The sequence below is a fragment of the Muscardinus avellanarius genome, assembly GCF_963383645.1.
Source record: "Muscardinus avellanarius genome assembly, chromosome: 6".
Classification (NCBI taxonomy): domain Eukaryota; kingdom Metazoa; phylum Chordata; class Mammalia; order Rodentia; family Gliridae; genus Muscardinus; species Muscardinus avellanarius.
Window position 1 is genome coordinate 93,633,610 of NC_137791.1, and position 26,199 is coordinate 93,659,808.

A 26,199-nucleotide genomic window follows, 5' to 3' on the forward strand; every position below is an offset into this window, starting at 1 on the left:
GAGACTAATTCTATTTTAATGGTAAGTCAAGTCTTAATGTTTGAATGACTGAATGATGATGTAATGAGTTTAAAATGGTTCTGCACAGCCGGACATGGTGGCACACAACTACAGTTCTAGTACCTGGAAGGCTGAGACAGGGGTATCAGTTTTGAGGCCAGTCTGGGCAACTTAGTGAGACCTTGTCTCAAAATAAAAATAAATACAAAGGGCTGGGAGTGTAGCTCAGGGGTGAGTGCCCCTGTGTTCACCCCTAGTATCCCCTACAAAAAGATATCTACTCGTTGTTATGTGTCTTTTATCATCTCTCTCTCCCAGTTTTTAAAATCTTAACCAATGTTTTTCCAGTTCTGTAGAGCTTATATTGTTTGTTTGTTTGTTTATTTATTTATTTATTTGCAGTACTGAGGATGGAACTCAGGGGCATTTTACCTCTGAGCTACACCCCCAGCCCTATTTTTTAGTCCTTCTTTTTTTTGTGTGGGTCTGGGGATGGAACACAGGGGCATTCGACTTCCAAGCTATACCCCCTGCCCTATTTTTTATTTTTATTTTTCATTTTGAAACCGGGTCTCATTGAGTTACAGAGGGCCTTATTAAGTAGCTGAGGCTGTCCACTAACCGTGATCCTCCCGTGATCCTTCTGTCTCAGCCTCCCGAATGCTGGCATTACAAGCGTGCGACACCACGCCCAGCTAGTCCTTTTTAAAATTTTTTGGTTTTTTGGTTTTGTTTTGTTTTGTTTTGTTTTTGGTTGTCCTGGGGTTCCTGGAAACCCTTCTTCCTCTGGGCTACACTCCCAGACCTATTTTATACTTTTTTTAAAAAATTGGAAACAGGGTCTCTTAAACCAGCACTTCAACCCTGTGCAATCCTCCTGTCACCGCCTCCCAAACGCGGGGATTACGAGCGTGCGCCACCACTCCTGGCTCCTTTTTAAAATTTTTGAAACAGGGTCTCACTGAGGCTGCCCACAAACCACAGTCCTCCAGTCTCTACCTCCTGAATGCTGGGATTACAAGCATGAGCCGCCCACACCCAGCTTATAAAATTTTAAGGAAACTGGGTACATGGTACGTGCCGGTAATCCCAGTTACCCAGGAGGCTGAAGCAGGAACATCTCAAGTTCAAGGCCAGCCTGGGCAACTTAAAGAAGGCTTCTTTTGGATTGAATTAGCTCTTTCCTTGGGAACATATATCTACTTCCCTAAGTATCTACAGGTGATTCATTTATGTACAAATGCTTGTACAAATTATGTACAAATTATGTACAAATGCTTTGAGGGATTATTTTGTAGATTTGAGAGTTAGCCTGTGGATGGCTACACTTGGTTCTGGATACTTTTATTTACATCCACCTTTTATAGCCTAGTAATTCCTTTTGCTCTGTGCACCAATTACTTTGCGATGAACTCTTTCATTGAATTCATATATTTTATTTATAAAGTAGTTTGAATATATTCTAGACTCCTGAGAAGTAAAAAGAGGTGCATGCTATTTTTTATGAGTTTTAGAAAAATGAACATATTATACAAGTCATGGATAGAATTTTGAGTACAAATCATATTTCATGAATATGCCCACTGTTTATTTTCTATTATGCTGCTGTTACTGTGCATTTGTAAGTACTACCCTAGACCTGTGTCCTTTTTTCCTATATTTTTTTCCGATATGGGCCAACAGGTTTGTCTATATTAGCTTTGAAATATTTACATATATATGTAAATGTGTGAGCAGACACGTAACTCATAGCTTTTTGTTTAAAGCTCTAATTTAAATTATTGTACATGAACTCTTCAGTCCAATGGCTTCCTTCTCCTTACATTTAGAGAATAGATTGAGGGAATTTGAAGGTGGGTGAGTACTAGGAATTTAACCCAGGAGCAGTCTACCTTTGAGCCACCCCCTCCCCGCTCTTTATTTAATTTTTATTTTGAAACAAAGTCTCACTAATTGCTGGGACTGACCTCAAACCTGCCATCCTCCTGTCTCAGCCTCTCCAGAACTGGGATTATGGGCGTGTGCCAATATGCCTGACAATTGATGTAGTTTTGATTCATTGAAAACTCAATGTAGTCTTATTTTTTAGCCCATTGTCTTTGAACATACTAGTAAATAGCTCTGAAATGGGTTTTAACTTAATTTTACTTCAAAATATTGTGCATAACAACCAATCACATGCTAATCATACTCCATATATTTTGCCCTGGATTTTTTATGAGGACAGATGTCTACTCTAAAGTGTGACTTTTCAGAGGCCATTTTTTTTCTTTACATGTAGTAACCAACCAGCCAGGAAACCTTGTAGAGCTTTACTCTAAGAGCAAATTGTTTCAGTGAGATAAATGGGTGATTTTTGCTTCTCCTTATAGGTTTGGCACTTCTCTGCCACTGGACCAATCTTTTCCTCCCCATGTACTCCAGCATCAGAGCAAGAAATATTTTTTGGTTCCCATGATTTCTTTATCTACTGCTGTAACATGAAAGGTCACCTTCAGTGGAAATTTAAAACTACTTCAAGGGTCTATGCAACACCATTTGTTTTCCAGAACCACAACCATAGCAGTGAAATGTTGGCAGCAGCGTCTACTGATGGGAAGCTGTGGATCTTGGAATCTCAGAGTGGAACATTGCAAAGTGTATATGAACTTCCTGGAGAAGTCTTCTCTTCTCCTGTTGTTTGGGAATCAATGCTTATTATTGGGTGTAGAAATAATTATATTTATTGTCTGGATTTATTGAGTGGCAGTCAAAAACAATCAAGTACAATCTCTTATCTATGAGATGTCTGGAAATATATTGCCATTAGAGAGCATACAGAAAGTTTTATTTTATATAAAAGAGTATATTTTGGTTAAGAAACTTGTCTTATTTATTTTTGTTGGGGATTGAACCTAGGACATTCTACCTCTAAGCTATACCCCTAGCCTATTTTTTTTATTCTTTATTTTGAAACAGAGTCTCACTAAGTTGGGGAAGGACTCACTAATAAGCTGAGGTGGGCTGCCAACCTGTGATCCTCCTGTCTCAGTCTCCTACATACTGGCATTAGAAGTGTGTGCCATCACCCCTGGACTCTCTACTTTAATAGAGAATTTACTTCCTGCAGAAGCAGCAACAACTATTAGGAGAAAACAGAACACATCAGTATACTTAGTAGCACTTTCTTTTAACTAGGTTTGGTGGTTAATTTTATGTCAAAAACTTCTAATTTGTCAAAGGGATGCTCCTGTGGTTTAAATGTCCCATGAAAATTTATGTTGAAACTTAATTGCCATGTGAGGTATCAAAGGATGGAAGTGGGACCTTTGAGAGATAACTACGGTTAAATGAGGCCACAAGGTGGGACCCTAGTCCAATGGAACTTTGGCTTTTTAAGAGATGAGACCTCAGCTAGGACTTGTCTTGCCACGTGATGCCCTGCACTGCCTTGGGACTCTGCAGAGTTCCCACCAACAAGAAGGACCTCAACAGATGCAGCTACCTAAACTTTAACTTCTCAGCCTTTAGAACCATGAGCCAAAATAGCCTTTATTCTATATAAATTACTAAGTCTGTGGTATTCAGTGATTGCAATGGAAAATGGACTAAGACAGAGGTCCACATAGTTGGTAAGATACTATTTCTGGGAATGTCTGTGAGGATATTTCTAGAACAGATTAGTGTTTGAATCAGTAATTTAAAAAAAAGTTCTATCCTTAATAATGGGCCAATATGTGTGAGCATTTTCCAATATAATGAGGGCCTGAATACAACAAAAAGAGGAAGGCTAGGTTCTATTCTTGAGCTGGACTGACCATCTTTTTTGCCCTTAGCTATTAGAACTGGCGTTTGGGCTTTCAGACTCTGGGACTTACATCGGCATTCACCACTTCTCCATGCTTCTCAGGCCTGCAGGTTACACCATTGGCTCCCCGGGCTCTGAAGCATTTCAATTTGGACTGAATTGAACCATACCATTCCAAGTCTCCAGCTTGGAAACAGCAGATGGGGGGAATTCTCAGCCTCCATAATCAGATGAGTGAATTTCAATAATCTCTTTTTTTTATATATATGTCTCCTGTTGGTGATGTTTCTCTAGAAATCCCTAATACTTTTGGGAGTTAAGGAAAAAACCTCAACCTCCCAGTGTCTGAGAAGTTGAGACAGGAGGATTGCATATTTGGCCAGCCTCAGCAACTTAGTAAGACTCTATTTCAAAATAAAATAGGGCTGGAGGTGTAGCTCAGAAGTAGAGCACTCCTGGGTTCAATCTCCAGTACTGGAGAGGAAAGAAAAAAAGAAAAAAATTAAGAAAAACCCTGTGGAAAAGAAAGTATAAAATATACTTAGGGTAAAAACAGTCAGTGACATAACACACCATTCATTTATTTATATTGAAATTTATAGCAAAAGATACAAAGTTAGTATTAAATTAGGTTCTTCTTTTAGCTGTTCTTTTTGTATAGCTCAGGATTGAGCACATTCCAGGCAAGCTCTCTTCTACTGAACTACATCTCAGTTCTGTATTTAGTATCTGAAATGAACAAAAATACAAATGTAGAATAAAACATACATGCTATACAGTTTCAAGTTGGCATGTGGTGACTTTAGGTTTTCATTGCTCCTGGCTACAGAGCCAAGCCCTTTTCACAGTACTCATCAAGCTGGGGAAGACACAGCTGCTATGGCTGTCACCATTAACACTTGACCTTTTTCCCCAATTACCAGCAGCACCACCAGGTTTCTCACAGTGCCCCATCTTCTGGTCAGTTACTCTGAATTTATTTCTTCCAATTCAAAATGAAAAGTGTTGTTGGGCGTGGGGGCGCACGCTTGTAATCCCCGTGCTTGGAGGCGGAAACAGGAGGATCGCGCAGGTTCGAAGCCAGCTGCGCTGGCATAAGAGACCCTGTTTCAAAAATATAAAATAGGTCTGGGAGTGTAGCCCGGAAGTAGAAGGGCTTCCAGGAACCCCAGTACCACAAAAAAAAAAAAAAGAAAAAAAGAAAGAAAAGTGTTCCATGCCCACAAAGCAGCACAGGAAAGCAAAGAGGCATCTCATCTGTGGTGGGAAGTGGATGCCACCTCCCATCAAGACCAAGTTGGGGGACACTGCCCCAAACATAGAAGGAGCATTAAATGTTAGCTGGCCGAAAAGAACAGCCTGTCTTCTATGTTTGACTTGATTTTTTTGTGGTATAGGAGATTGAACCCACAGGTATTCTACTGCTGAGCTACACCCCCAGCCTTATTTATTCTTTATTTTGAAACAGGGTCTCACTAAGTTGCAGAGGGCCTAAGTAGCTGAGGCTGGCCGATAACCTGTGATCCTCCTTTCTCAGCCTCCCAAGTATTGGGATTACAAATGTGCACCACCATGCCGGGCTCTCCCATTTCTTTGGGAGGGAGGGGTGCCCTGATAAACCACACTAGAGCCTGAGGCAAAAGGGAAAATCAGTAATTCTGCTTTTATTTAAAATTTTGACCTTTTGCTCATTGTATAGTTTTTCTTGTATTCATTTTCTTTTCTTTCATTTTTTATTTTTTGCGATACTGGTGATTGAACCCAGGGACATTTGATCTCTGAGCTACACCCCCAGCTCTTTTTTATTCTTTATTTTGAAACTGGGTCTCACTAAATTGTGGAAGGCCTCACTTAAGTAGCTGAGACTGGCGGCAAACCTGTGATCCTCCTGACTCAGCCTCCCAAGTACTGGGATTCCACACCCAGCTCATTTTAATTTTTCTTTTGTTTTTGCGGTACTGGGGAAGGGACTCCGGGGCATTCTACTTCCGAGTTACGCTTCCAGCCCTATTTTTTATTCATTATTTTGAAATAGGGTCTCACTGAGTTGCAAAGGGCCTCACTAAGTAGCTGAGGCTGACCGCAAACTGCGATCCTTTTGTTTCAGCCTCCCAAATGCTGGGATTACAAGTGTGTGCCACCATGTCCGGCTCATTTTGATTTTTCTAAACATCACATTAAGATAGTATTCTCTTAGCTGAGTGTGGTGACTATGCCTCTAATCCCAATACTTGGGAAGCTGAAACAGGAAGATTGCATGTTTGCGGCCCGCCTTAGCAACTTAGCAAGGCTGTCAGTGACTTAGTGAGACCAGTTTCTAAATAAAAAACAAAATAGGGCTGGGGGTGTAGCTCAGAGGTAGAATGCCCCTGGGTTCAATTCTCAGTACCCCCACCTCCCTCCAGATAGTATTCTCTTGATTCTGGAGTCTTCAGCAGCCAAGGCAAGTGCCTTACTGACCTTTCTCACCTCACCTTGGACCAGCCCTGCAAGTCTTTCTGAAGCTCCATTGCTCACAGGCTCCCAGCTAGAGCCAGTGCTGCCTGTGTGTGTTCCACACTGTAAGGGAGCTTTAGGATTGTTTTGTCTGAGACTTGGTCATTTAGATTCAATTTAGGATTGAGATTAATAATGTTTGTCCTTGCTTTTTATTTTTCTCCAGAATACCTAGTGAAAAATACAATAAAGTACCAGATGAAAAACACTGGACTTTTTTATTGTTCACCAAAACCTATGTAAATATGAGGCTGCTTGTAGACAGCAATCAAAACTAGTAAAAACTTAAGCTAGGCGTAGTGGTGCACACTTGTACTCCCAGTACTTGGGAAGCTGAGATAGGAGGATTGCATAGGTTCAAAGCCAGCCTCAGCTACTTAGTAAGGCTCTCAGCAACTTAGACCCTGTTTCCAAATAAAACATAAAATAGGTCTGGGAATATAGCCTGGAGGTAGAAATACCCTGGGTTCCACCCCCAGTACCACAGAAAAAAACTTCAACTTAAGGAAATTCCATCAGTGCCAAAGATCTTGTTGGTAGTTTTTATTGAAAGATCTTTTCCCTTGAACAATGAACATTTTACATTAAAACTTTATACAACCAAAATCTCAAAATAATATTAAAATCACACTAAGGTACTTTCATTAAGTCTCTACTTAACTTTATTGTTGGTAAAAATAATGCAAGACACTTGTAGCTAATGTTTCTGCTTTAAAATAAGCAATTAAACTGTCACAAGAAGAGACAATGAATACTACTATACATTTGCAGATAACTGGCTAAAATGACAATTTAATAGTAATTAATGTTTACGTAAGAAACAATTGCACTTGAAAAATTAAAAAAGTAAACAAAAACTCTAGTTTTATATATAAGTCTAGGAACAGAGGTTAATCATCTATAACCTTGCCAGAAGTGTATTTGTTTAAATAAAAAAACATGTTTAACATAGCAGTCATTCATTAACAAAAACCAAACTGTCTTGAACTTTTTATGTTTTTACAGAATTTCCCCATAGTTTGTTGCTCAGAAAAGAATGCAACACAATTAAAGCAAAATAACACTTCATTGGTATTTAGTGCAAATTTTGGGTGATTTATGAATGAAATGTTAAACATGTACCCTTTAGAAATTGCTAGAAGTAACTATTATGACTGCCCTTTCCTCATTAGACTCTTTTCTTTTTGGTACTATGGATTGAACCCACTGGCATTCTACCTGTGAGCTACAACCCCAAAGGTGTATTTTTTTTCTAAACAGGATCTTGTTTGTTGATCTCAAATTTGTAATCCTCCTGTCTCAGCCTCCCCAGTACTGATATTACAGGTGTGTGCCACTTTGCCTAGCAGTAGACTCTTCTTTTAAAGACTTCGTTGGAACATTTGCAATTGAGGTATTTCTTCTACTTTGTATGGGCTTGATGATATCTGAGCCAATACAGAGTTGCCTCATCTACCATTCTTTGTTAATGATCTTATTTCATCACTTACCATTATAATGATATTGTCCAAAGCTGATAGGATGAAAGAAGTCAGTTTGGAAAGATTATTGTAGCACTATAATTACAGGGCTGTAGGTGGAAAGATTCCCATTAAAAAGTGTTATATTAGTGAGGAAATCATTGAACTAACATAAATGCCTACACATAAGATTTAGAAATGAGTATCAGCGTGGAAAGCGTGCAGTGGAATATTAATTGCTTCTAGTAGCAATAAAAAAGTTACATTGATTCCTAACAGTCTGAAGGTCCAGTATATATAATATTAAATCCAACTTGTGAGAGTACAACTATCCACTTGACCACACATGCCAGCTGCTACAGTGAAGCTGAGTCATTGTTTCTAGAAAGAAAAGGTTTCAATATAGGAAAAAACTTTGCTGTCATTCTTTCTTTAAGGTAAATGATGGAATAACAGCACATTGCATATTGAATAGGCATAAAGGAAATAATGGATATTATAAAATGTGTTCTTGTAGGTGAGAAAAAAAGATGAATTTCCCCTGCATTATGCAAAGAATTTGCACCTATACTTTGGGATACAAATCTAAGAAAAGGGAATATGCCAAGACCATGAAATGTAAAATTAGTGCCATTAGTATGGAGGTTTAGGGGGTTGCTGGTATGTGTATGTTTTGTATAAATCAAGTTTAGGGAAATAAAAGTATTTACTTTTATGTGGCTTTAAAACTGCCAAGTCCCTTCTTTGTATGCACATGTGTATGGTAATTAACAAGGCCACTTAAAACTCTGAGATGTTTTTTAAAGGTAGCAAGGTGAATGCTCTAAATTTTAAATGCTACTGAACACTTGACTATGAATTACTCAATAGTAAAGAAAAACATTCTGCAGAAAGTCCTTAGTAGTACAAAGGCTTAAAATCTTGGCTTCGTATGAATTTTCTTTAAAGACCATAGGGAATTTTCAGAAACATGTAATGTCAATAGCCTGTCCTATCTTTAAGAAATGGCTGGTTTGGTGGCTTTCCTGTCTGTTTTTCTTGAAAGAGCCTCCCCCTCAGAGCCTGAAAGCTAGATTACAGTAGAGTAAGTGTATCTCAAGGTTCATCTGAAGAGGTTTAGCCAGAATATACATTCCTGGTCCTGTTCTCGCAGGATTGATTCTGTAGGCCTGGGATACACCTCGGGCATCTAAAGAACCACAACACTAGGTGGAGATTCTTAGAGCCAGTAAGAGAACTGGTAACTGGTGTAGAATTTCCTTTCCTGCTTAAGCATGTTAGATAAAAATGTTCCCTAGGAGCTGACTGGGCCAAATGCTTTAGGTGTCCTTAAGGAGGTGCTGCTATAAGGAGACTCATACTGTGTTGTGTTGTGTGGAAGTGTGGGTGGATTCAACTTCTGTGAGGATTTCAGAGTGGGGATAATTCATGAAAACCAGACACAGGCACAGAGCCAGACTGTCCTGAGATTCCCAGTTACCCGCCACATTGAGGAGAATGAACATTCTTTTTGTACCTACATGTGATCCTTTCACCATTACTGTAGAAAGGGTAGACACACCCATATATATGGTAGGGTAAATGTTTTAGAAGAAATTGGTAGAGAATTAAAAAAAAAGACATTACAAAGGTTGGCAAAAGGAGGTGATCTGAATGGTGTGTGGGTGTACGCCTGTTGGAGGGCCATAGAATGGGCACAGTGGGCTCTCATGAGGTACTCTTTTGTGTGTGTGTGTGTGTGTGTGTGTGTGTGTGTGTGAGAGTGACCAGGGATTTAACCCAGGGGCATTCCACCTCCAACTGTATCCCCAACCCTTCCTTAGTTTTCTGTTTTGAAATGGAGTCTTACTATGTTGCTGAGGATGGTATCGAACCAGCAATCCTCTTGTCTCAGCCTCTCAAGTCCTGGGATGACAGGCCTGCACCACCATGCTTGGCTCTCATGAAGAGCTTTTAGTTTGGAGATTTTGCCTCATTTGGTCCCTTGGACAGAACTGTCTCTTGAAAACCAGAGGGGTTCAAGGCACCAGGACCTAGGGTTGTGCAAATACACTCTTTACAATGACCACCACCAGTTCAGTTTCTAAACATTATTTTAGAGCCTATAAAATATGCTTCTTTTCCTAGTGTGGTTTCTTTACCTCATATAAAAAAATAAATAAAAAGGGCAAGAGAGGAGCCAATAACAGGCAGTGGGAATGGGTAAGAGTCCCTTTACTTAATAATCTGTGGACAGTCGCTCCAGGCTTTTGCTTTTCTTTTGGCCAAAGCCAGCCAGGCTGGCTCCGTGGACACGGGGGCAGCATCTGGGGTGGAGAATCTCTTGGTGACTTCTTTTACCAGTGGTGTTGTGGGAGCTGAATCCGAGATCTCCACTGCATTTGGTTTTGAATGAAAAGGAGAAGAGAGAGTAAAGTTAGAACCACATCTAAAAAAATAATAATTTTTTTTTTTTTTTTTTTTTTTTTGGTGGTACTGTGGATGGAACCAGGGGCCTTCTACCTCCGGGCAACACTCACAGACCTATTTTATATTTTTATTTGGAAACAGGGTCTCTTAAGCCAGCGCCACTGGCTTCGAACCTACGCGATCCTCCTGTCTCTGCCTCCCAAGAGCGGGGATTACAAGCGTGCGCCACCTGGCTAAAAAAATAATAATTTTTAATTAACAGAAGTATATGTACCTACTGTGTATACTGTGAAATGGCTAAATCTAACATGCATTGCCTCATAGAGTTGTCATTTCTGTGTTGAGAACATTTAAAATTTACTTTTTCAGCATTTTATTTTACGGTACTGGGGATTGAACCCAGGGACATTTTACCTCTGAGCTATACCCCCAGCCCTATTTTTTATTCTTTATTTTGAAACAGGATCTCACTGAGTTGCAAAGAGCCTCACTAAGTAGCTGAGGCTGTCCACAAACCACGATCCTCCTATCTTAGCCTCCCAAATGCTGGGATTACAAGTGTGAGCCACCACGCCTGGCCTGGTTCTAGCCTTTAGAACTCTTAATTCCTTTATGTAAGTTTGAATGAAATAATGCTGATGCACAGCATTCTAAAGTGGCTTTCTGTTATAAAGCACCCTACCATCTCTTCTCACCAGCAGTAAATACACTTTTTTTTTCTTCTTTCAGTACTGGGGTTTGAACTCAAGGGCATTCTACCTCCAAGCTACATCCCCAGCCATATTTTTGACATTTAATTTGAAACAGGGTCTTACTAAGTTGTAGAGTCTTCATTAAGTAGCTGAAGCTTGTTACAAACCTGCAATCCTTCTGTCTCAGCCTCCCAAGCACTGGGATTACAAGTGTGTGCCATCACACTCTGCTCAGTGAGTACACCTTAAGTACTGAGACGTCTTTACATTTTCAGGCCTCAGGTAGCAGGTAACCAACGGAGAGAAAAACCTAGGCCTGGGGAGTTGGATGCTGCTGTGATTTGGGTGCCCTCCCCCCAAAAAAAGTTCAAGTGTCAGAACCTTGATTCCTCAATGTGGCAGTGTGGAGAGGTGGAGCTCGTGGGAGATGCTTGGGTCTTGGGGTGAGCACTCATGAATAGCCACATGTTTTTCATGCACAAATGGGTCCTAGCTACCACATACATCACTCCCTTCTCTCTGTTCTACTCACTAGCCATCCACTTTCTAACACATGTTAAAATAGCATGAGGCCCTGGCCCACTGCTCAGTTGTGGCATCCTACCTCTCGATCTATGAAGTAAAAACTATTTTTACTTTTATAAACTACCAAGTGGCCGGGCGTGGTGACGCACGCTTGTAATCCCCACACTTGGGAGGCGGAGACAGTAATATCGCGCAGGTTCGAAGCCAGCTGTGCTGGCATAAGAGACCCTGTCTCCAAAAATAAAATAGGTCTGGGAGTGTAGCCCGGAGGTAGAAGGGCTTCCAGGAACTCCAGTACCACCACCAAAAAAAAAAAAAAAAATATATATATATATATATATATATATATATATATATATATATATATATATATATTTGGTGGTACTGGGGATGGAACCCAGAGGCTTTCTACCTCTGGGCTATACTCCCAGACCTTTTTTTTATATATTTTATTTGGAAACAGGGTCTCACTAAGTTGCTGAGAGCCTCACTAAGTAGCTGAGGCTGGCTTCGAACCCGTGAGATCCTCCTGTCTCAGCCTCCCAAGCACGGGGATTACAAGTGTGTGCCACCACGCCCGGCTAAAAAATAATAAATAAATAAACTACCAAGTCTCGGGTATTCTGTTATAATGGCAGAAGATGAACACAGATGTCCTCTGGGGCCTGCTGCTGACTGGGGAAGCCGATGCAGCGCTATCTCCTGGGAAGAATCACATTCAGATTCATCCACCCTCCAAGTGGTTTGTAATAAGGAAATGGTTGGAAACTATTGGCTCACTTTATCTTTGGGCAGAAGAAATAAATCTTTAAAAATATGTCTTTTCCTTGCTATGAACATATAAAAATGGCTGTTAGTAGTTAACATCAAGGACACAGTGCTGAGAATCCTTATTCTATAAAGCCACAGACTATCAGAAACTTGCTGTTTGAAATCATATCAGTGAGAATGGACCCTCGCACTCCTAAGCTGCATTGGTCACTGAAATGGAGAAACAGCTTCCATTTCCCATCTAGATACAGAGCTCCAGGTAGGGGATTTCAGATAAAACATTTCACACATTTACCTTAACTCTACTTTTTGCAAAGGAACAGGACCTGAGTCTACTACTCAGCTCTGGCTTGATGTCAGTTCCTTTATGTCCACCCGTTTTGCTTTGAGTTTATTAAAATGCTGCTCCATTTAAGTTTTACCTGAATTCCACCCTTTCCCCTAAATCTTTTTTTTTTTTTTTTTTTTTTGGTGGAACTAGGGTTCCTGGATCCCCTAAATCCTTTTATATTCTTGTCTCTTTTTTTTTTTTTTTTTTTTTTTCCTGGAACATGTTCTTTGCTGCAGGGAGTTAGCAAACTCAACTTTGTCAGACTACAAGCAGTGAGGTTAGAGATGGCTCATACACTGTCTTGTTTAATATGCACGATTTTAGCAGGCTAGCCGATGTCATGATGGTAACTTAATGGCCACAGTGGAAGCATTTATACCACATGGGAAATGCAAATGCACAAATCAGTTCTCTCCACCCTGAAATGCTGATGGGTAAACACTTGCCATGGAGTTCCTCGGCTCTTTATCAGATGAGCTTTATTGGTGTGAAAGTTTATGACTGGGGCTAAGACAGCCTGTGCTCTGTGATGCCTCAGGTGCTGAGCTACTTATCACATCTAGGAAATCATGCTCTAAGAGAGACTAACCAAAGTAGAAATGGACCTGTTCCTACCTGTCACAGAGGTCGGAAGAGTGTTGGCCTTTTTCAGCTGTTCTCTGCGCTCCAGCCTGGACACCGCGGTCTCGGGCTTCTCTTCCTCTGGCTGAGCAGAGGACCTGTGCACGGAACCCGCTCTGCTGATACTGCCACTTCCAGGCTGCGGGCTGACACTGACCTGGGTGGGCAGAGACATGGAAACATGTTTTTAACCTATGATGTGGAAAAAACTGACCTTCCACCTGCCAACCCTAACCTCTGCTCCCATAGGAGGGCTGGACCACACTCACGAGCTCACGCCTGCCTCTGATGAGGAAGCAGCTCAGTGCCAACAGGCCAAGGAGGGAAGGAAAGTTACTTTCCCAGAAGAGCCCCCACCAAGCTGACTGTAAAATCAGGCCACAGAACTAAGGCTCCTGTATACTGGTTGAATAAAATAATTTTCATATTTCTCATATACAGTAGTTGTCCTTTATGTGGGAAGGATGTATTCCAAGACTCTAGTGAATGCTTGAAACCATGGAGAGTAGTGAACCCAACATATACTATGTCTTGTTCTTTCTTTAGATCCTAGGCTTCCTCAGCCTATGATTTTTTTTCCTTTCTATTAAGTCAAGAACTTTTACCTTCACACACAAAGTATTTTACATCTTCTCTTTGGCATATTCAAATAGCCAACATTACTTTGAAGCCATTCTTAAGTAAAAAAGGTATTACTGAACACAAGCACTGTGATACTGCAACAGTCGATTTGATAACCAAGATGGCTCTCAAGTAACCAACAGGTGGGTAGTATATACAGGGTAGATACCCTGAACAAAGGGATGAATCATCTTTTGGGAGGAACAGAATGGAATGGCATGAGGTTTCGTAGCACTACTCAGAACATACTACTCTAAATAGCAATTTAAACCTTGTTATTTCTGGAATTTCCCTCTTAATGTATATGAGCCATTGTTCAGGTAACTGAAACCAGGGAAAGTGAAACCTCAGATAAGGGATAGGGGCTACGGTAACTGTGGGTATGTGTGGACCACTGCTATGAATATCCCAGATTCTGCCAAACTGGGTTCCCCTAAGACACACAGAAAACACTTCCCTACTTTAAAGGTGGTCAATGTATGTATCACTCTGTCCTCTGTACATGCCAGTCCCCACCCTCAACATCTGTTTTTTTTTTTTTTTTCTCACCTTTGTGACCTAAAAGAACAAGCTTAGCACAAGAAAGTAGAAGTTGAAAACCAGACCACTCACATTTTCTTTGTAGAGCTTTTCTGCCTGTTTGGCCTCCCGGGCTTGCTTCCTCTCCTCTCGGGTCGCTTGCTGCTCACGAAACCCCTTCTGCTTCTGCAGTGCTAATGTTATCCATAGTGGCTGGGCAGTTTCAACTTTCTCCATGAGTTTGGAGCCATCTAAAGAGTGCCTGCTCTGAAGCACTGGCTTCTCTGTGGGGAAAGGCAAAAGAGGCGTACAGTGAAATTAACGGCCTGCTTGCCTCAGTTTCTCACCCCCTAAAACTTGTAAACCTATGAAACATTCCTTCTTAACCCAAATCTGTGGCTACACCTGCAGACTTCACTGAGTGAGAAGGCGACATATTTGATCAGAAAAATAGACATTTCCCTACAAATGGAAGGAGTTGCTTTATAAGAAAATAAAATCTTCAGTATCATAAAATCTCATGCCTACAGGAGACCCAGTTATATGGTTCATTGCAGTTGTTTTTAATTCATTTCTGAGATTTATTTATCAGTGGAAGCTTCCCCCTACCCTGTCCTCCAGACAACACCCTATATGAATCCCCAATATTTGAAAGGCAAAAACAAGAGGTGCTGCCTTGCTTAATAAGGCTGCTAAAGGCAGCAAAGCTCTGGAAAACACAATGAGAACCAAGATTTTGGTCCAGCGCCTCTTGATGAGAGTACTATAGCTCACAGCAAACAGAGTTTGTACCATGGTCTTCTGACATCCAGTCTCTACAACTGGGGTAAACATCTGGCTTTGATCTTCTATGACCTTAGAAAAGCTACTTTACCTCTATAAACTTTAGCTTTTTTTCTTTTCCTTTTTTTTCTTTTTCTTTTTCTTTTTGGTGGTACTGGGGATGAAACCCAGGGCATTCTACCTCCAAGTAACACCTCCAGCCCTATTTTTTATTCTTTATTTTGAAACAGGGTCTCATTGAGTTGCAAAGGGCATCACTAAGTCGCTGAGGCTGTCCGCAAATGATGTTCCTCCTGTCTCAGCTTCCCAAATGCTAGGATTACAAGCGTGGGCCACCACGCCTGGCCGTATGCTTAGCATTTTTATCCTCATGGGGTGTTCAGCCAAAAAAACTTGATTAGCCTTGGCCTAGCTGAAGAGCAAAACCCCAGGGAATGTAGGCAGCCACCCCTCCCTCAAAAGGCAGGTGGGTCCTTGCTTCCATACTTTTTCCGAATCAAGAAAAATTCAATTAGCAGAGACTGACAGCCCCAAATCTAAGTACTGGGGAAGAAAACAAGGGCAGTAATAGTTTTGGGGGAAAATCACAATAACCAAAGGGACGTTCCTTTAAGGAAAAAAGTTAAGTGTGAGCTTTATTCTTTTGGGGGAGATAAGGTGAGCGACAGAGCAGGTGAGTGGTGGCGCACACCTGCAATCCCAGTGCTTGGGAGGCTGAGACAGCAGGATTGCAGGTTCACAGCCAGCCTTGGCAACTTAGCGAGGCGCTCAGCAATTGCACAAAGCCTTGTTTCCAGATAAAAAATATTAGAAAGAGCTAAGAGTTTAAGTTGGAGGTGGAATGCCCCTGGGTTCAATCCTTGGTATCACCATAAAAAAATAATAAAATTAAAGCAAGCAAGCTAATGACACAAAAGTTAGTGCCAAACTAAAAAAAGGGGTCCCTGGTTCAGCAGGACAAGAAGGAATCATGAGGGAGAAAGAGTCTAGAAGCTGCTGATCAACATGTCCATCCAGAAACACCAGCTAGGTATATGGAGCCTTTAAAAAGGATCCTAGGAGCCAAGTGTGTTGGCACACACTTGTAATCCCAGCATTTGGATTTGGAGGCTAAGACAGGAGGATCCGGGTTGGTGGCCAGTCTCAGCTACTTAGTGAGGCCCTTTGCAAATCAGTGGGACTCTGTTTCAAAATAAAGAATAAAAAATAGGGCTAGGGGTGTAGCTCAGAGGTACAATGCCCCTGGGTTCCATCCCCAGTATCAAAAAACAACAGAGGATGCTAGGTAAGCCAGGCATGTGCCACCATCTGTAATCCTAGTGCTTGGGAGGCTGAGACTGGAGGATCCCAGGCTTGAAGACAATCTCAGCAATGCAGTGACACTCTAAGCAACCTAGTGACATACTGTTTAAAAAAAAAAAATCAGGGCTGGAGGTGTAGCTAGGGGGTAGAATGGCTCCAAGCCACCCCTACCCACTCACAAATTAATGAAATAAAAATAAAAAGGATGTTAGGGTTAACACTTCTCAAGAAACAACTCTTTCTCTGGGGAAAAAGAAAAAATCACCGAAACCTAAACAGTGAAAACAAAGGAGGAACAATCTGTACTAAAAATCCTGGGGGGAGGGGTTTCTCTGGGGATTGTAACTTCTGGGTGACAACCCAAACTTTGTCTCTCACTCTGCAAAACAGAAGACAAAAAGTGTTAGATGAGGGTTCTCTGGGGCACAAAGCCAATTCTGCCAAGTACTTAGCTATACCAGATGTTCAGCGTGCAGAAGGCTCAGGGTCAGCCCAAGGAAGGGCGGCTCAGAAATCTCTAGGAGACTTCACAGTGGCAAGTCTAGGGGAGGCCTGAGGCTGCATTTGCAGACCATTTTACACAAAACTGGGAAGCCAAAACATTCACCAAGTCCAAAGACCTGAGAGGCAGAGCCCCTACCCTCTCACCTTGGTACAGCTACTGTCCAGGGACTACACAGATCCTAGACAGTGTGTGCAGGGTATCAGGATGGAAGCCAGGGTCATTCTCCCTCTGAGCCTCACCCCAGCCCTTTTTAATTTTTTCTTTTTTTGCGGGTTTGGGGATGGAACCCAGTGGCATTCAACCTCCAAGCTACACCCTCTGCTCTATTTTTTTATTATTATTATTATTTTGAAACCGGGTCTCACCGAGTTGCAGAAGGTCTCACTAAGTAGCTGAGGCTGAGAACCCCGATCCTCCGGTCTCAGCCTCCGGAATGCTGGGATTACAAGCCTGTGCCACCAGGCCCTGCTGTTTGTAATTTTTTCATTTTGAAACAGTGTCTAAATTGCGGAGGGCATCCTTAAGCAACTGAGGCTGGCCATGAACCTGCAATCCTCCTGTCTCAGCCTCCCAAGTCCTGGAATTTCAAGCTTACACCACTATGCTGGGCAACACTCCAGTTTTTGTTTTGTTAATTAATTTATTTATTTTGGTGGTCCTGGAGGTGGAACCCAGGAGCTTTCTACCTCTGGGCTATAGGCCCAGACCTAGTTTATATTTTATTTGGAAACATTGTCTCACTAAGTTGCTGAGAGCCTCACTAAGTAGCTGAGATCGGCTTCGAGCCTGCACGATCCTCCTGTCTCAGCCTCCCAAGCGCAGGGATTCCAAGCGTGCGCCACCAGGCCTGGCGACACCAGTTTTTATGGCCATGGAATAGTCCCCTCAAAATGGTTAATGACATCTTCATTAATCAGGACTATATTTCAACTCAAAGGATGCATAATAAGTAAGTGGCCCCATTATGCCCACGAATGGTGTGCTTTGGAAGTAGCAGTCCCGCGTCTATCTGCCACCCACTGCAGGCAGCACCTCTGGTTTTGGCCCTGCATCAGCCCTGGTTTTGGCTGGACCGAGGCAGGGGCTGCCTGCAGCCTGAGGCGCCCTACCTTTCCTCCCAGCCTCAGGCGGCGTTTGGGAAGGTCTTTCTTGCTGAGGGGCAGGCGTCGGTGGAGAAGCGGGCTTCCCCGCTGGCACCTCTTCCTCCTCGTCCCTCTTGGATAGCTTCTTCTCCCCTGGGGGTGGTGGGGAGGGTGGCTGGGCATCGGAGCTCTCCTGGCCCTCCCTGGGCCGCTCGCTGGGCTCGGGCTCCGGCCTCCCGGCTCGGCGAGCCAGCAGCTCCACCAGGTAGGGCCTGCTCAGTTTGGAGAGCGGGGAGGCGGGCGGGGTCTGCCCCGCAGGCTTGGGGGCCAGCGCCGGCTTCTGCGCCAGGGGCGCTTTGCCGGGTGCCCTGTCGGGCAGCGGGGCTGGGGCCTGGCTGCCGGCCGGCGGGGGCCCGGGCTGGGCTGCAGGGGGGCTGTGGCTGGCGGGGCTTTCCGCCGAGTCCCGCGGGGCGGCCCGGCCGGGCTTCCTCTCCGCGGGGAGGGCCGGGCCGCGCTTGGGGGCCTCGCCCTCGGTCTCCCCGTCGGCCTTGGCGCTGCCGGCAGGGGGCGAGGCGCTCTCGCCGCCGTCGCCCGTGCTGCTGTGCCTCTTCTTCTTCTTCTGTTCGGCCTGCTGGTCGCAGTGGAAGCGCAAGGAGTAGTTGGTCCTTCTCAGTTTTATTCCAAAAGGCGAGGCTTTGTCCTCCCCGGGCGCCGCCGCGGGGTCTGGCTTCGGGGGGCCGGCGGCGGCGGGCGCGGGGTCGGCGTGGCCCGCGGCTCTCTGCGGCGGGGAGGGGAGGCCGGGCACCAGGAAAGACGGGAGGTCTTTGGCAAACTTGCAGCCGTCGGTGGCGTGCGCCGGCTCGGGGCGCGCGTCGGGCCTGGGGGCCGGGGGCTCCTCGCGGGGACCCTGCGCCGGCCGCTTGCGCGCGCCCTCGGCCTCCGCGTTCGGCTTGGGGGTCTCGGCGCCCCCGTCGGAGAACTTCTGCCAGGCGGGCATGATGGAGAACTTGGCGTTGGCGGGCGGCGGCTTGCGGGGCGCGGCGCGGGGGTCGCCGCGGGCGCGGGGCGCGGGCTCGGGCTCGCCCTCCGCCGTGCGCAGGATGCGCGAGCGGATGGACGCCCACTCGGCCAGCGCGGCCGCGCTGCTCGGCGACCCCGGGGGCGGCCTGGCCTTGCCGCCCGCCGCGGGCGCGTCCACGAGCCTCTTCTCCTCCGACAGCCCCAGGAGGGACTTGCACGCCGTGTCCTTGATCTGGCTCAGGTTGACGGCCGGGCCGCAGAGCTGCGCCCCGGTGACCAGGATGGCGGTGTGCGGGATGCTCAGGGCCGAGGGCAGGGCGCGGGGCGCCTTGGGCTCCTGGGCAGCGGCCGGGCTCGGCCCCGCGTCCTTCGCGGGCGTCACGGGGCTCAGGTTGACTTTGGGGAAGAGAATCTGTTTCCCCCCCGAGGACACCTGGAACGTGTACGGCCTGGGCATCGTCTGCCTCTCGTCCACCTCCTGCCACCGGAGTTCCTCCACCTTTCTGTCTTTTTCTGGAGGGGCGGCTTCCTCCTTCGCCGCCGCAGGAGGCAGCGTTTCCTCCACCTGCGCCTCCGGCTGCCGGGGAGGGTCGATTTGGGTTCGGGCTGCGTCTCTCCTTTGCTCCAGCACGGGGCGCTCATCCTCCCGCAGATCTCCCCTCTTCCCTGGCTGCTCTCTTGCTGGCTCCGGCTCTTGGCTCTGCTCCTCCGCAGAGCCTTCTCTATGCCTTTTGGGTTCTGAGCTTTCTTGTCCTTCCGGCTTCTCCTCGAAGTCATCCTGAAGTTCGCTCTGCAGGCTCCTGCTGTCCTCTGGCGGCGGCCGCCTCTCTTCTTCTGGCCTCTGCGGCGCTTCCCCAAGCTCCTGCTGGGCCTCCAGCCGCCCCTGCGCTTCTGTTTCCGCCTGCCTTTCCAGCTCTTCCCTTTGCTTGGCCTCCTCCTGCTGTCGTCTGAGCTCCTCTAGCCGCCTCTCTTCCTCCTGCTCCCGCCTTCTCCGTGCCTCCAACTCCTCCAGCCTCCGGGCCTCCTCCTCCAGCCTCTGCCTCTCGGCCTCCTGCCGCTGCTGCTCCTCCAGCCTCCGGAGTTCCTTCAGCTCCCGCTCTTGTTCTTCCTGCCGCTGCCTCTCGGCCTCGCGCTGCCTCTGCTCCTCCAGTCGCTCTGCCTCCTCCTGCAAGCGCCTCTGTTCCTCGGCCTCCTCCTGCAAGCGCCTCCGTTCCTCGGCCTCCTCCTGCAAGCGCCTCCGTTCCTCGGCCTCCTCCTGCAAGCGCCTCCGTTCCTCGGCCTCCTCCTGCAAGCGCCTCCGTTCCTCCGCCTCCAGGCGCTCTCTGTGCTCCTGCGCCCGGGACTCTTGCTCTGGGCAAGCCTGCTCTTCCAGGCCCCTGTGCAGTCCTTCCCAAGGCTCCCTCTCCACCTCTAGCTGCAGCTGCTCCTCCTCGTCGCCCTCCTCCTCCTCCTCTTCCAGCTCGCCCTTCTCCTCCAACAGCCCTTGCCTTCTGTTTTCTTCCCAAAGCTTCCTCTCCAGGGCCTGCAGCCTCTGCTCCTCCAGGCGCCTCTTCTCGGCTGCTTCTGCCTTTTGCCGCTTGCACTTGGCCTCCAGTTCCCGCCAATAGTCCTCTTGATGTCTTCTCTCTTCCTCGGAATCCAGACGCTCTGGTTCCTCCTCACGCCACGCCGGAGTGTCTTCTCCCGGATGACCATTCTGGCCCAGGGAAGGCTGACTGTCGAGGCCGCCCGGCTCGCTGTGTCCATCCTAGGGACAGCGAGGAAACAGAATTAGCCTTTTATTTTTCCCAGATAGCCCTACTCTTTCTATTCACAATGCAGGTGGCCCTGTTAATCTCAAAAGAAGGGACAGGTGTTCCCAACTACAGGCACAGCAGTCTCTCCTTGTCTGAGGATTCACTTCCCACGTTTTTTTTCCCCTGCCTTTAGTCAAATATTAAATGGAAAATTACTGGAATAATCCACGTGTTCTCAATACTCTTTTTTTCCAGACAGGGCTCCCCCTACTGCCCAGACTGATCTTGAATTCACAACCCTCCCCTGTAGCTGGGATTATAGGTGTACATAGCAAGCCCAGTATTCAATAACTTTTATTAACTATTGGTATAAATGGTCTGCTTTGTTATTCATTGTTACTTTCTTACTATGCCTAATTTGTAAATTAAACTTTTTTTGTGGGTCTGGAGATGGAACCCAGAGGCATGTTACCTCCGAGCTACAACCCCTGTCCAATTTTTTATTCTTTATTTTGAAACAGGGTCTCACTGAGTTTCAGAGGGCATCACTAAGTAGCTGAGGCTGTCTGTGAACCGCGATCCTCCAGTCTCAGCCTCCTGAATGCTGGGATTACAAGCGTGCGCCACCACGCCCAGCTTAAATTAAACTTTATAACAGGTATATATAAGGAAAAAAACATAGTTTATATGTTATCTGGTTTCAGGCATCCACTAGGAACCTTAGATCATATCCCCTGTGGATAAGGGAAGAATACTGTAAAGGTAAACTCAGGCATGGGTCACACCCAGCAAGAGAAAACTACAGGATGGAAGAAATGACTTCATCTTTATGGTTTATCCTCTAGCCCTTTGGTCATTTCCAAATTCCTCTCCCCCTCTTGTTTGTTTGTTTGTTTGTTTGTTTTTGTGGTGCTGGGGCTTGAACCCAGGGCATTCTACCCCTGAGTTATATTCCCAGCCCTTTAAATTTTTTATTTTGAAATAAGATCTCGCTAAGCTGCCTGGGTTAGCCTGGAACTTGTGATCCTTCTGTCTCAGTCTCTCCAAGTAGCTGAAATCATAGGCATGTACCACTTGTGCTTGGCTAACATTCTTTTTTTTTTTTTCCTTTTTTGCTATGAATGAAGAATAAGAAAACCAATTGTTCAAAGATAGGAAAATGTGCAGTGAAAGAGATCTGGACCAATGCCCGCTTCAGCTCACCACCTGGAAGTCCACCCTAGTCAGACACAAGGCCTGTTGGCTCAGCCACGGCAGAGCAGAGCTGGTCTAGCAAGCACGAGGAGTATGGGGCCCCCACCGCTTTGAGGTCCACCAGCCTCACGTCAGAGAGGTGATGGAAAGTAGAATCCTATGGATCCTCACACGCTGCTGTACACTCAAGATCCTAGTGGGAAGAAACCTAGATCCTTCTACAGATCCACTCCAACCTACTCAGCAGAATTCATGCCAGGCATGCCAGGGGCACCTGCCCAGCCAGCCAGCACAGGCTCTACGCACCTGGGCAAGCCGCCTGTGCTTCTTTGACACCCTCTGTTTTTTTGGCTTAACGGACAGTTTGTGCTTGGCGGCACTGTTGTCCAGGCGAGCGATGGCCAGGGGTATGGCATCGAGGTTGACACTTTCGATGGTGCCAGCAGAAGAGAAGTGTCTTTTTGGCCGAGACGGTTTAACTGGAGCAACCTATAGTGCAGATTAAGATGTAAGGTCAGTTTGGATCAGGAAGTCTGCAGTCTGCAGAGAAGTCCTGAGTGGTAGCAAGCCAGTCTGTGTCTGCCCCGCCTGGCCCAGGGAAGGCTGGTGAGCACAAGGATGGGATGCGGTGCAATGGGCCCTGGTCCTGGATTTAAAGGCAGGATGCTGACTATCTGTCCTGTTGGTGACGACTTGTATTCACCTGTGAAGACCATTTAATCTTTGCATGAGAACTTTTCCTTCTCTGAATGATATGGGTTAGAATTACTCAGGGGGCGAAAGCCTGCTTGGGTACCTAAAATTTTACTGGCCAGCAGCCATGCCCATTGTCTTGGGCTATTTTTATGCTTCAAAGAAAGAACAGTGCAAATGAGAGGCATGTAGCTATGGGCTAAAATGCCACAAAGCCTATGATAATTAGCAGTTTGCAGACCCCTAGACTAGATCATTTCTATACCAAGAACTCTAGTTCTCAGACACTGTGTACATGCTCAGCTCCCACACAAGACTTTACTCCTTTTAAAGCTGGAAAGTTTCTTTTTTATTTCTCTATCAGTCCCTTTCATGCTTAAGTAGCAAGTCTATTTTATTTCATTTGGTCCTGGGGATTGAACAGAGACATTCTACCTCCAAGCTACACCCTCAGACCAATGTGTGTGTATGTATGCATTTTATTTATTTATTTATTGCAGTGCTGGGGATTGAACCCAGGGGCATTCTACCTCCAAGCTACATCCCCAGCCCTATTTTTTAATTCTGTATTTTTGAAACAGGGTCTCACTGAGTTACAAAGGGCCTCACTAAGTAGCTGAGGCTGGCTGTGAACCGTGATCCTCCTGTCTCAGCCTCCCAAGTGCTGGGACTACAAGTGTGTGCCACCACACCCGGCCCAATTTTATTTCTTATTTGGAAACAGGGTCTCGCTAGGTTGATGAAAGCCTTATTAAGTTGCCAAGTTTGGCTTGGAACCTGCAATCCTCCAGTCTCAGCCTCCCAAGTACTGGGATTTACACCACACCTGGCTCACAAATCTCATTTAGTCGGTGCTCAGCTTGTTTTTGTTGAAGGAATGAAGAAAAAATAAAGTGTAAAATCTACATCTAGGACATGAGATGAATTAATTGATTGATTATTGTGTGTGTGTGTGTGTGTGTGTGTGTGTGTGTGTGTGTGTGTGACTGGGATTGAATCCAGGGGCACTCTACCTCTGAGCAACATCCCCATATTTTATATATTGTTTTGAATTGGGGTCTTGTTAGGTTTCTGAGAATCTTGCTACTTGATGAGGCTGTCCTTGAACCTGCGATCCTGATCCTCCTGTCTCAGCCTCCCAGGTACTAGAATTGCAAGTATTTCCAAGTACTAGGGTTATAGGAGTGCTCCACCACCCCTGGCTCAGACATAAAATTTATAATCAGAAAAAAATGTTTTGGCATAATAACTCCAAAGTCACAATGTACTAAGTGTGCTGGAAAGATAAAAAAGAAAGGGCCCTGCCGAAAAAAATGAGAGGTAAAAATGTGCCCCAAAGGTAGGTACAGTTTCTCAAAGGACGAACTGCAGAATGGCCCTCGGCTCTAGAATACAGATGCAATCACTAAGAAACTGCAACCTCTGACTAGCTGTACACATTTAGAAAGGCCGGAGCCACAGTGGCACAGCCTCAATGAGAGGCCACATTGCATGTGATGGTAGGAAGCCACACCTCTAAGAACACGGAATCTAGATTAGCAGGGAGGAAACTGGCTCCTGGCTGCACAGTGCCAATGAGCAGCAGGGGGCGCCCTTGGCCCTGGGAGCCAAGACAGTGCTGGCTGGGTCAGAGTTCTTGTGCTTGATGGTGTTGGTGCTGTAAATGCAGAGCCAACGAGTAGCTGAGAGGCTTGCTTTTTGCAACTTCCCTCCATATTTATGTACAAACGATAAAAAGACCAAGCTCGCACCAAGAGCAAAACAGAAGCTCAGTACCTACTCATCTATGACAATCAGCACAGAAAAATATATCCAGCGTTTGGCCTTCTAGTTCTCATTTATTTATGGCTATCTTTATAGCAGGCACTGAATTCTGAGCTATTGTTGAGGAGAGCTGAATTAAACATTTATTTCCATTTCCCTAAGAGATGCATGAGGAAAAGGGGTCAGAGCCAATGTGACAGATTGAAGACAGAGATAAACACTTGGAGTCCAGATTTAAGTGCCATGCTTTGTTTCCAACTATGCCAGCTGGGTCTCATTGTCAGGATGGTGGCACTGCTGAGCTCTCTCCTTCATGGAAGCAGACCTGCTCCCTGTGCCTTCTGCCAGGGCTGGGAGGAAGCCTGGTTCCCTGCAAGGTGAGAAGTACCCATGGGAGCAGATCGGCTCCTATGGAAAAGGTGCTCAGGGAGAAGGGTCTACATACCCTAGACTCCTGCAGGCAGAGCCTTAAGTATAAAAGGGGCACAGAAACATTAATTATATCTATGTAAAAGAAAAGATTAAGGGTGTTTTTTTTTTTTTTTTTTTTTTTACAAATCTCTTTACAAATGTGGGTACTTTCACCTAGTCTGGAGGGCCTTTCTCAAAGGATTGACAATGTCTTGAAGTAGGTGAAATAGTTAGGAAGACAACCAACTTCTAAGACACCCCCCCCAAGGCATTCTGGGAATATGGCTATTTTTTAGAGCAGGATTCATTTCCAGCAGTTGTGTTGCCATGGAAACAGATGTTCCAAACCCCTACCACTGGTTGCATGTCAAAAGAATTTAAAGTAACATATGAAGCTAATATTTATGAATGAAAAATGAGGCATCTGATCTAAAAAAAAAAGGATGTTAATGTTAAAGTAAGGAAGCTAAATGAATATGTTCAAAGCCTATTACCTTCTCTTCCATCTCACTTCCGGCCCCAGGTAGATTCAGAGGACTTGCAGGACTTGGCGTATCACCGGACTGGAGTAGCAGAGAGAGGATTCAAGTCAAAAGTCAGAACAGGAAGTTCTGGGCAAATAACCAAACACCGTGGGTGCCTGGTCATGGCCGCCCATCCTCCATGTAGGGGTGCAGCCGGCCTGGAAGAGCTAGCAGGAGTCATGGTGGGCCTTTGCTGACAAGCACTAACCAGAGTGCAGGGGACCACCGTCCTCGTCCCCAGTTCACTGTGTCTCCCACCTAGTGGTCCCCACCCTCGCCTTGTTTTCACTCCATTGGCTGAGAGAAGCCACAGGCTGCTCGTGACCACCTTACCTGGGGAGCGAGGCTGCGTGACACACAGGGCCTCCAATGTTGGAGCTTTCAGCCTTGCTGGCTGCCTTCCACCCCTTCACCCGCCAGACCCCTCCCCTCCAGGCGATGGTGAGAAGCATGCATGCAAGTGCAGAGGTGGGAAAGCGAAGGGCCAGGGAACACAGGAGGAGGGAGAAGAAAAAGGCTGAACATTCCCCCGGGGCCTGGGCACACTCTGGGAGCACCTCCCGCGGCCCATGGCCCCTTTCAGAGTGTTCTACCTGCACTGTATCTTGTTAATTTTTTTTATACTGGGGATTAAATTAAAGGGTAGTCTATCTCTGAGCTATACCCCCCAGTCCTTTTTATTTTTTACTTTGAAACAAGTTCTCGCTTCATTGCCAAGGGTCTTGCTAAGTTACTGAAGCTGGCCTTGAACCTTTGCTCCTCCTGCCCCAGCCTCTCAAGTACTGAGATTGCAAGTGTGTGGCATAGTACCCAGCTTGTATCACCATTCTTTTCTGAAAGGTGCAATCACTTCAGCTTGCCCCATTTCAGTCCATTCTCCATACCACTCTTAGGAAGATCTTTAGAAACCAGGAACCGGATTATAACATTGCCCTGCTTTGAACTCCTCAGAG

The 26,199-nt window shown here is 45.6% G+C and overlaps 2 protein-coding genes across 3 annotated transcripts in view; one reads left to right on the plus strand and one right to left on the minus strand.

The window, feature by feature from the left end:
• Positions 1-2,458, plus strand: part of AASDH (aminoadipate-semialdehyde dehydrogenase) — a gene marked incomplete at both ends in the record, with an annotated part of 38,109 nt that extends 35,651 nt beyond the window's left edge. For both annotated transcript variants that reach the window (XM_080697648.1, XM_080697649.1), the window contains one exon: positions 2,373-2,458. In XM_080697648.1, the coding sequence (XP_080553774.1) occupies positions 2,373-2,458 (86 nt within the window). The remainder of the gene's footprint in view (positions 1-2,372) is intronic.
• A 7,499-nt stretch (positions 2,459-9,957) lies between these two features.
• The window catches only part of CRACD (capping protein inhibiting regulator of actin dynamics), a gene marked incomplete at both ends in the record, with an annotated part of 120,644 nt that continues 104,402 nt past the window's right edge, over positions 9,958-26,199 (minus strand). The window contains 6 exons of the mRNA XM_080697244.1: positions 9,958-10,118; positions 13,087-13,249; positions 14,326-14,516; positions 17,932-20,671; positions 22,161-22,343; positions 25,217-25,285. Coding sequence (XP_080553370.1) covers positions 9,958-10,118; positions 13,087-13,249; positions 14,326-14,516; positions 17,932-20,671; positions 22,161-22,343; positions 25,217-25,285 — 3,507 coding nt within the window. The remainder of the gene's footprint in view (positions 10,119-13,086; positions 13,250-14,325; positions 14,517-17,931; positions 20,672-22,160; positions 22,344-25,216; positions 25,286-26,199) is intronic.